General features: G+C 41.8%; 1 protein-coding gene across 1 annotated transcript in view; it reads right to left on the minus strand.

Annotated features, from left to right (window-relative positions):
• The window catches only part of LOC125349433 (G-rich sequence factor 1-like), a 111,075-nt gene extending 107,024 nt beyond the window's left edge, over positions 1 to 4,051 (minus strand). The window contains 1 exon segment of the mRNA XM_048343579.1: positions 3,945 to 4,051. Coding sequence (XP_048199536.1) covers positions 3,945 to 4,009 — 65 coding nt within the window. The 5' untranslated portion in view covers positions 4,010 to 4,051.
• Positions 4,052 to 10,831: the final 6,780 nt, after the last annotated feature.

The raw sequence follows: 10,831 nt of genomic DNA on the forward strand, positions 1-10,831 counted from the left end.
ATATGTTATCACCATGCCTGATCAAATTACACTAAAAATATTTTAAATGGTAGTCTTGGGGTTTGAAGTCAGAGCTTGTACTTGCTAGGCAAATACGCTATCATTTGAGTCATGTCCTCAGCTCTTTTTTGCTTTTGTACTTTTTTGAATAGGGCCCTGCTTTCTCCAGGCCTAAACTGGACCTCAGCCCACCTAGTTATGCTTTTCACAGAGCTGGGAGAAAAAGTGTGTACCACCACACTTATCTTTTGTTGAGGTCTTATGAACTTTATGCCAGACCTGGCTGTGAACTGTGTGACTTTCTACATGTAAGCCTCCTGAGTAGCTAGTGTTAGAAGGCATGAGCCATTGTGCCTGGCTTCAAATTGATTTTGTTTTTGGTGCCAGTACTGGGGCTTGACCTCATGGCCTGGGCATTGACCCTGACCTTCTGTGCTCAGGCTAGTGCTCTATAATTGGAGCCACCATACCACTTGCAGCTTTTTGGTGTTTAATTGGAGATGGAGTCTCATGGACTTTCCTGCCCAGGCTGGCTTTGAACTGTTATAACCAGATCTCAGCCTCCTGAGTAGCTAGGGCCCAGCTCGAAATAGTTTTAAAGCACTACTTTGCACATATAATTGCTCTCCTTAAAGCCAACTTTTGGAAGCTTTTCTGCACATACAATCTTGATTGAGTCAATCTGGTTTACCTCATGATAAGCCACATGAAGTTCATGCTGCCCTCTGCTGGCTGCCTGCTCTATTCACACCTGGCTTCTCAGTTCACTTCATGCTGCTCTCATTATTTGGAATATGCACTTTTTGGCTTCTCTCTTCTTTCTCCTTTCTATAACAAGGAGATGAAGACAATGACCTGCAGTGTTAACAGGTTCTATTTTGTGCACGTGTGCGCACTAGTACTAGGGCTTGAATTCAGCCTCGCACTCTTGTCTAGCTTTTTCACTTAAGGCTGGCATTCTCTCACTTGAGCCACAGCTCTACTTCTGGTCTTTTGCTGGTGTTTTGGAGATCAGAGTCTCCTGGACTTTTTTGCCTAGGCTGGTTTTGAATCATGATCTTTATACTGCAACCTCCAAAGTAGCTCAGATTACAGATATGAGCCACCAGTGCCTGGCATAAGTCCCTAAACCTTTTAAGACTAGGTACTTTTCTTTTTTGGATGGTAAATTCTTTAACTGTTTTATTATGTAAAAATAACCATTTTATTTAGGTTCTCAAATGCTATAAAGTTATGAGATCATCCCAGATCATATTTTCAGCATTTCCCCTCCTCCCCCCCCCCCCCCCCCCCAGTACTCAGGGCCTTGCACATGTTTGGCTTGCATGCTCATGATTTGGCACTCTAGCACTTGAACCATGCTTCCAGTTTAGGTTTTTGCTGGTTATTTTGTAGATAGTGTCAAGAAAACTTTTCTGCCTAGGCTGACCTCAAACTATATTTCTACTGATCGCAGTCTCCTGACTAGTTAAGATTACAAGTGTGAACCCCTGATGCTCAGCTTAAGTATCTTTTGAGTTGTTTTATTTATTTTTTCATTTTCCTCCTTTGTCCTGTAGTGGTTTACATGGGCATTCTTCATTCCCTTTTCTTTTCTTTTGGTGCTGGTTCTGGGGCATGACAGCTGAGGTACTGTCCCTATTTGTTGTTGTTGTTGTTGTTGACAGCTAGTGTTCTAGTGCTTGGACCTCTAGTCCACTTCTGACTTTTTGGTAATTGGAGGGAAGAATTACTTTCCAGCCTGGGCTGACTTTGAACCTCAATTTTCAGATCTCAGCCTCCTGAGTAGATAGGATTACAGGTGTGAGCCAGTGGCACCTGTATACGTAGGCATTCACACATTTACTCTTTTTTTTTTTTTTCAGCCTGAAACAAGCCTTCCTTTATTTACTGCTTACAGTGCAGTGATTTCATATTTTAGCTGGTAATCAAAGATGGTTTTATATTGAGAGAAGACATCATCTCTCTTCCAGGTATCACTTCTCCAGAATCTCAGAAAATTCAATTTTAAGAACTAGAATTACATGTCCTGGTGGCAGCTGTCACCCTGAGGACAGGAACAAGGCAAGGAAAGTATACAGGACTTCCATTCTCCTACACAGGTGCACATGAAGTTAAGTTTATTAATAACTACATGTTGAAGCCAGCCATTATCTCCAATATTTAAATAACATGCTGTTTAATGTTAAAGCAGAAGGCACTGCCACGGTGTGACAGAAATACAGTTTTGTCCATAAAACCTTCACACAATTATACAGTAAATACTATTTTTTAAGCAAGGCACCCCTACTTGTTCTAAAATATGGGATGTGCTACCCATTGAAAAAACAAATGAGGAAATTCAATTTTTTTTCTTTTCTAGAGCTGTTTTAAATTCAAGTGAAGCCATTTTGTCTTTACCAGGCTGGACTGCCTTGATATATCGCTTTACACAATTCCTAGACTAATAAACACCCTTACAGCTCCCCGCAAACCAAAAGGAGGTCACTCATACAGCTTCTGAGACTAGACTTCTCCCACAATTCACAGGCACCTATGTTAAATGCCTTCAGCATAAGGCTTAGAAAGACAAAACTATGAAAACAGAAGACTGCCAAGTTGTTATTAGCACTCACTAACCTGGTTTGCTTTTTTTTTTTTCGTTTTTTGTTTGGTAACATTCCTACCCCTATTTATGCAATCAAATACGGCTAAAACTAAAACTGTTTTGCCAGACCATACTTGTTTAAAGATCTGAAATCTTCTCTTGTGTTGGTGTTTGGCTATAATAAATCATTATTTTACATGAGAAGTTTTATATCAGAGCTCTCAATTCACAGGCCAAAAACAAAACCTTGAACAATTACTTTTGAAATGGGAGGAAAAGGACTTTCCAGTATAGTGCTCATATATAATCTTTACAACTGGTAGCAAATCCTCTAAGGGAAAAAAAACCTGTTTAATTATGTAAAATAAAGACCATATTTTCTTAACCAGATCCTGGACAGTTTCAACAGAAGTTTAAACTTGTAGTCTATTTCATAATTCCAAACTATCTTTTTAAACAATGCACCATGAATTTTTCTTATAAGCAATAAATCCAAAATCTCCAAATCCTTTCTCTAGTAGTTGCTGCCAATAAACTGGAACTTAATATCCCATGTCCAAGGATGATGTGCAAATGACATGCTTCTCGCTTTACCCTTATCATCTGAAGTCCATGGAAGTCTTATTTCCCTTTTGGATATGAATTTAGGAACAGCTCAATATATCTATGCTGGACATGGGAGCAGTCCTTGAGCATAGCCACAACAGCGTCCTCGTGGGTATCAAAGTGCACATCTGCTTCTCCGGTGGCCTTCCCACTAGAGCTGTATTCCATGGTGATCCTCACAGGCTTCAGCAGAGCGAAAAAATTTATAATGTCCTGGGCATTGGCTTGGAAAGGCAATCCTCTCATGTGGACAAAATGCACTGAAGGCGTAGTTCCAAAATCCACAGCCTCTGGAAGCTTTTCTGACATCTCTTTAGGCAATTCCATCTCCTTCTCACTTTCAAAGCTGTCATAGGTCAAATATCCTCATGTACTTCATGTTCTTCAAATACCATTTCTGGCTCAGTTATGTACTTAGTAGTAGGAGAAGATGCCATTTTCTTTCCCTTATGAGAGCCAACATGTGTTCGAACTTCATTCCTTCTGCTTGGAAAAATTTCTATGTATCGGTTTCCCACTTCTTCCCTGTGTTTTAGAAGAGCTCGGGTGGCCATTTCTGGTTCTTCAAACTGCACATAGGCTTCCCCCGTTTTTCTTCTCCCTCTATAAGTCCATCACGAAGGTAATGTCTACTATATTCAGTCCTGCAAAGAAGTCTACAATGTCTTTCTCATTGCAACTGTAAGGAAGTCCTCTCAAACGAACCACACCGTCATTTACTGCAAGTGATGATTTGACCTGCAGGTTCTTCATTAAGGCATCTACATCTTCATTATTTATCTCATAGACTTCCACATACCGCTGGCCCATGTACATCTGGTGCTTTTCTAAGGCTTTCTGCACATCCTGCTCTGACTCCATCTCAAGGCATCTCCCCTTCGTTTCCAATCTCTATTTAAGAGGAAATGTATTCCATTCTCAATGTTTCGGATTCTGCAGTCTGAGAAAAAGTTAAGTACATCTTCCACAGTGCACGACCAAGGCAATCCTTGCGCTCGAATGAGATAAACATCATCCACTTCCTCGGGTATCTTAGAGGAGCTCAATTCGTACTCAGGCAGTGGTGGAAGGTCTTCCAGGTAGGGAGTTTTGTACTCGCTGCCCAACCGACCGACCGACCCACCCGACGGGGAGAGGGAGAGGGGCGACCAACACCAGGAGGCAACCCCAGGCCTGGATGGAGCCCGCAGCCCCCTGCCCCCCCCCCCCCCCCCCCCCGCGTCCCCGCGCCCGGGGCGGGGGGAGGGGGGGACGGCGGGGGTGCGGCGCAGCGCGAGAGGCCGAGGCCCGGGCAGGGACGCACGCCACATTTACTCTTTTGTCAAAGTTATTCTCTACTCCAATTCTAAGATTAATTATTCACATATGGTTAACCATATTTTTAGTACTGCTAGTATATGTAGGGCCTTTGGTCCTTGCTTTATTCTTTCACAGAGTTATAGCTTTGTTTGCTCTCTGTTAACATGTACTACTTTTTGTTGTAATACTGTATTGGCAATTTTCTTTTAGTCTACGTGTTATTAACATTTCTAAGACACGAATGCTTAGGTTATTGCTGCTTATATCTTATACTGTGGTGTCAATATTTCTAAGTGTCTAATATAACTTCCCTTTTCTCTTTGTGAGGCCCTGGAGCTTGAACTCAGGGACGGAGGGCTATCCTTGAGCTTTTGTACTCAAGGCTAGTATTCTTATCACTTGAGCCACAGATTCACTTCTAGACCAGGTACCAGGCTCACTTTTTTTTTTTAATTTTGTCTTATTTATTTATATATTGTATAAGGCTTGGGACTTGAACTCAGGGCCTGGGCACTGTCAGTGAGCATTTGTGCCGGACTGGTACTGTACCACTTTGAGCCACAGCACTATTTCTGGCTTTTGGTAGTTAATTAAAGCTAAGAATCTCATGAATTTTCCTGCTCTGGTTAGCTTTGAACCTGATCCTTAGATATCAACTTCCTGAGTAGCTAGGGTTACAGGCATAAGCCACTGGTACTCAGCTTGTTTTAATATTATGCTTTTCATATAGAGTCTTAGTAGGTTTCCCAGGTTGGCTTCAGACTTCGGGGTTCAAGTGATCTTTCTGTCTCATCTGCTGAGTATAGCTAGGAGTAGCAGGCATATGCTGCTATCTCCAGTTTATTTTCACTTTTACTTTCTACTTCTCATCTATATATGTTGTTGCTATTTTAGTGGTACAGTTTTCTCAAATCTTCTTTTGAGAAATAGACAAAGTATAAATGATCAATAAATAGATATGACATTTGAGGCATATCTGTTTAATAGTGATATATTGGGGAAATGTGCTTTTTCAGTAAATCCTTTAGTTCTTTTAATGCTTTTGGCTTAAGTCTTTCTTTTCCAAATATCATAATAGAAGCCCCTTGCTTGGTAGTTACTTTGTATGTTTTACTGTGTATGCAAACTGTTGGACTTCATTTTGTTTTTTAAAAGTGTAATATTTCTTGTTGTATAAGAGATTCTGTTATTAACATTCATTTTGAGCAAGGAATAATTTATTTCGGTTGCAATATTTTAATATATGTTCACTTCTTGCTCACATGGAGTTATTAACTGCATGGAGAACATCATTTCTAGGTAGACCAGAGGCCTACATGGCACATCTGCTTCTCTGTCTCTATCTTCTTGTCACATTTGAGATTAGTGCCAGAGCCAACTCTTCAGGTAACAGTCTGTCCTTCCCGTATCTTTAGCTATAATATAACATGGAGGGATAATGTCATATTATTATAGCCTGGTGGGGCTCAGAAGTATAAGGAATACCGATATTTAGTTAAATTATGAAGTGCAGTTGATTATTACATTGTAGTTTTTCTTTTTTGTCACTTGTGGGGCTTGAACTAAGGGCCCAAGCACTGTCCCTGAGCTTCTTTGTGCTCAAGGGTAGCACTTTACCACTTGAGCCACAGCACCACTTCCATTTTTTTGAGTGATTAATTGGAGATAAGAGTCTCACTGGGACTTTTCTGCCCAGGCTGGCTTGAGCTGTGATCCTCAGATCTCAGCCTTCTCAGTAGGATTACAAGTGTGAGCCACTGGCACCAGGCTATTGTAGTCATTTTGAAAGAAATAGTTTTGGTGATGCTGGGGATCAAACCTAGAGTTTCATGCTGTACTACTGAGATGTAATCCCAACTCTGAAACACTTAATTTTCTGTTCTTAGTTCTTTCAACACTGCCATATGTAGCAAAGAACTACACACATCACAGGTCCATCTCCAAGTGACCCTGTATAGTTAATTGGCACTGATCTCATTCCTCCATCTTTAGCACCAGTCTGTGCTTTCCATGTCTTCCCATGCCACTCCTTCCATCATTTACAAAATGCTTACAGCACCTACTTCAGAGAGAGGAAGAAATGCTGTCACAGCTAGCTGCAAAGGCCCAGGAAGATGGTCACTTCTGATCCTTCTAGTTGCAGATTTGGAAACAATCAGAAGACTTGCTCAAGGTTTGCAGTGATTTAATGTTAGGCCTTCCCAGTGACCATGGAAAAGAGAAATTCTGGACAGGATGCTAGCCAGGTGCTACTAATACTTTTTGGAGGTCAAGGTAAAAACCAAGTGGTCTTGGTTTGCTAAGAATTGCTTACTTCCTTAGGAGCCAGTGCATATTCACTAATTTCACACAATGTAGACACAATTACCAAAATGCAAATGTACCAATTTTTGCTAGTGAAACTCTTTTCTTATGGGAAATGAACAGTCCTTTGATATCTGATAAATAAGGGAAGCAAGTTAAGAACGCCTGGTGAGCATGGAATTGGGGCACAAAATGACCTTGCTCCACAATGCCACTTGTGGGATATTCCTCCCATACTACAGAGTACAAACATATGCCCTCTCAGACTATTGTTGGGAGTGGGGCATTTGCTTGAAATCTTTTAATATTCCCTCTTACTTTCTCTACTTTTGTAGATATGTTTTATTGTGATTACACAGTCTTCCACTGTGCCTCCCTGCTAGTGCTTCAAAGTGAAGGGAGTGAAGTGGGAAGGATATGGAGGATGCCTAGAGTGCCCTCTGATGGCTCTCTGTGAGCACTGAGATGTCTCCAAACCCTAAAAGGGTCCTGCTGGTCTTCATCTTCCTTTTCCTTTTCTCTTTTTTACTTGTTAGCTTCCCCTTGCCACTGACCCTCTCCAGGTTAGCTCTTCCTCTCCTTACAGATATCCAGAAGCACCTGCTTCTTTCCTCTGCACCTCACATAACTCTTCCAAAAATCAGAGGATGTCAGAAGCAGCAAAGCAGTGATTCTCACATTATCTCATGTCTTGCAGAAGAGACAGGCACTTTGTATGGTCCTGGACTGATCTCCTAGCACCACAGATATCCTCAAAAGTGAAGAGGTGAGCCAGGAGACAGTTGCTTGCATCTATAATTCTAGCTACTCAGAAGGCTGATATCTAAGGATTGCAGCACGAAGCCAGCTGGGGAAGATAAATCCACCACACAAGCCAGAACTGGAGTCATGGCTCAAGTTGAGTAAACCCTCCCGCCCCAAGCAACAGCATGGTTGAGTTCAAAACCCAGAACTTGTACAACAAACAAACAAAAAACAAAGTGCTATTCTGGGCTCATAGTAAGGAATGGTCAAGTGCCTACATCTAGGCTAGTAGGATTGAGTCCTATAAAATCCCTTCCTAATTCTCTAATCCTTTTGTTCCTATCAGCAAACCACCCTGGAAATGTTTAGTGTGGACTTCCCTCTTTGTCCATTTTCCTTTCTACTACCTTGGGCCTGGAGGGAGGGATTGCAGGTCTTTCTGTGTACTGTATACCCTTTGAGCTGTGGTGGAGGCCCTAAGCATCCATCTGAACAAGTGACTCTCCTGCCTCTGCATTCTGAGGGTGTGTTGTTTAATGCCCCCACCCTGCCTCCATCTCTCAGTAGTCTTTTGTGGCCTGCTTGCTCAGCCCTCTTATTTCTTGTTCCTTTCTCAAATCTGGTATCTTAAGTCAGAAGTCAGACACTCTGTCTTTTGTCTTCTCATCCACTGATACCCCCTAAGTTTGGCTCTTTGCTCCTCTTACTACCTCCTCTCATCTGATTGCTTTCATCCTAGTTGGATCTATTATCATCATTTTGTAGTCTAATGCCAAGACTCTCCCCGATCTGATTTCTTCTTCCCATTATTCCTTTCTCCCCTTGGTAGCCAGAGTGCTGCCACTACATAGCATGACTTGATGGGTTCATTCCCTTCCTCAAACACCCCATTGAGTCTCTGGGAAAAGTAAGTGTCCAGGTCATAACAACTGTTATAAGTTATTCTTTATAACTGCCCCTCCCCCATGTTCTCCATGCTCCATCCACCTAGTGCTCCGGTGTTACCGAGCAAGCCTTTGTGTGATAGGAAGCATGCCTCTTGGGAAATATCTCTTAACTACTAAAGGAGCATGATGTATGGTATCCTATCCTTAGGTTACTCTGAGGAAATAGACAGCGATTGTCTTCTGTGTCTTCCTGTTGTACTTTCACATTGTCACATCAACACAACACTTACCATGTTTATATCTTTCCTAAAACAATTCTTTCACAAATACTCCAGCTATGACTTTTCTCTGAACTTTTTTTTTTCTATAAGCTGGCTAGAACACCTCAGGACTCAGGCAGACCCTCATGACAGTTGATGTTGATCTTGCCCTTGGTTTCTTTCATAGGTTCAGGGATTGGGGTTTGGCAGAAGGAATATCCAGGTAAGTCTGGTTCCTTGAAGAGTCAAGTGGGAAGGACTCAATCAGGTAGCAGGGAAACATAATTTCACATTTTCAGACAGAAGGCTTCCACAAGCCCATTTCCTCATAGTACATGGAGAAGTAGGAGTAAAAAAGGGAAAGGAAGAAACCTAATTGATCTATCATGACAAATGAAGAGAACAGGGCTAAAGATATATATATATATATACATATATATATATATATATATATATATATATATATATATACACTCTTTGTCTAAGATCTGCATATAGTCCCTGAGGGTATGTATATGATATGGGACAGGAGACCACGGGTGGGAGGGGCGGTGCGACAGGGTGAGATTGGTGAGCCTGGTTGGTACTGAGTTAGGGAAACTCCTGTCTGGGCTCACATGTCTTCTCCCCTTTGCCTCAGCCATTCTGCGAGCCTGAAGTCCAGACTGGCTCCAGAGAGACCAGTTCCAGCTACAGGGCAACAGGAAGCTGAGTTTGGGGACTCCCACGGATGCATGCGTGCTATCATATTTTTACACATCTCTCTGTAATGAATGGAATAAGCAAATTACAAATGAGAAGGAACTAGAGAAGGTTTTAACAAGATAGTTAACCCTTTGGTTTTCCTTGGGCAAAGTATGCCTGAGTATAAAATGCATTTCTTTCCCTTTTCTTTGTACTGGTAATGGCGCTTATACTTAGGACCTTAAATTCTTGCTTAGCTTTTTTCACTCACTATCTCACTTTCTATCACTTTAGCCACACCTTCACGTCTGCATTTTTAATGGTTAACTGGAGATAAGTGTGTTTTGAATTTTTCTGCCTCCGCTGGCTTTGAATTGCAATCCTCAGATCTCAGCCTCATGAATAGCTATAAATACAGGCATAAACCACCCCTATATCCTTTTCAAGCCCAGTAGAACAAAAAATGCAGATGTGCTGGGCTATAAAGAATGTATAGTTAAAAATGGGCTGAAGCACAGATTATGCTCTGGCAATGAAACTAGATATCAATCATAACAGCAAGGCATAAAGCTCATGTTTAGCCTGGGAGGCTAAGGCAGGAGGATGACAAGTTCCAGGCTAGCCTGAATTACATAGGAATGTTGTAAGATGATCCAGTTAGTGAGATACAGAGATGCCATATTTTGAAAGGTTGAATTTGAAGGCTATTGGAACACTGGTGGTCTGCAGAGGGACTACTCTTGCAAAGCTCTGCAGCCCAGAACAAATCCTGAACGAGGCTTTTAAAGACAAAAACCACATGGTTGGGTGGAGCTTCCAAGTTCACAGGAGCAGACCTTATTAGGACATACTCAGGTATAAGCTCAGGGGTCAGCTAACCTCTTCCCATATTAGTGGGTATGCCCTAAGCTTTCCATGTAGTGAGATTCTTAGAGGCTACGCAGAAGCAAGTAAACCAGACCATTTAAAAGAAACAGAAGGCCAGCTTTCTCTGAAGCAAAGCTTTCCTAAGGATATGACATTTGCATTTCTCTTAAGCAGAGCTACCTTATCTTGAGCTATAGGCCTCTGCAATTCAATGAATGGTCTTTCTCACTCCTAGGCTTTTCTGGGTAGAGAGCTTGGCACCAGGAAATCTGAGAACAAGGTGACATTACTTAGACTCAGTCTCCTTACTTCAGGTAGACCATGTCAACAAACAACAAAATAAAAGAAAATAACAACAATCATAAAGATACAGCTAGAAAATTATTTTGGGGTTCCACTTCACTTCTAAGCCAGGACTCATGGGCCTGGGAACCTGTCAGCAAAAGTTTCTTCCTGGGTGGGTGCTGCTGGTTTTAGAGGTTTGAATTCACCAGGGATATGGACAAAAGGCTGCCAGCTGGCCACTTGGGAGTATTTTCATTTTTGTGATAACAGTTGCTACAAACTACACTCACCTAAAAGACTGGAATGGC

This window comes from Perognathus longimembris, chromosome 3 (genome assembly GCF_023159225.1).
Source record: "Perognathus longimembris pacificus isolate PPM17 chromosome 3, ASM2315922v1, whole genome shotgun sequence".
NCBI classification, from domain to species: Eukaryota; Metazoa; Chordata; class Mammalia; order Rodentia; family Heteromyidae; genus Perognathus; species Perognathus longimembris.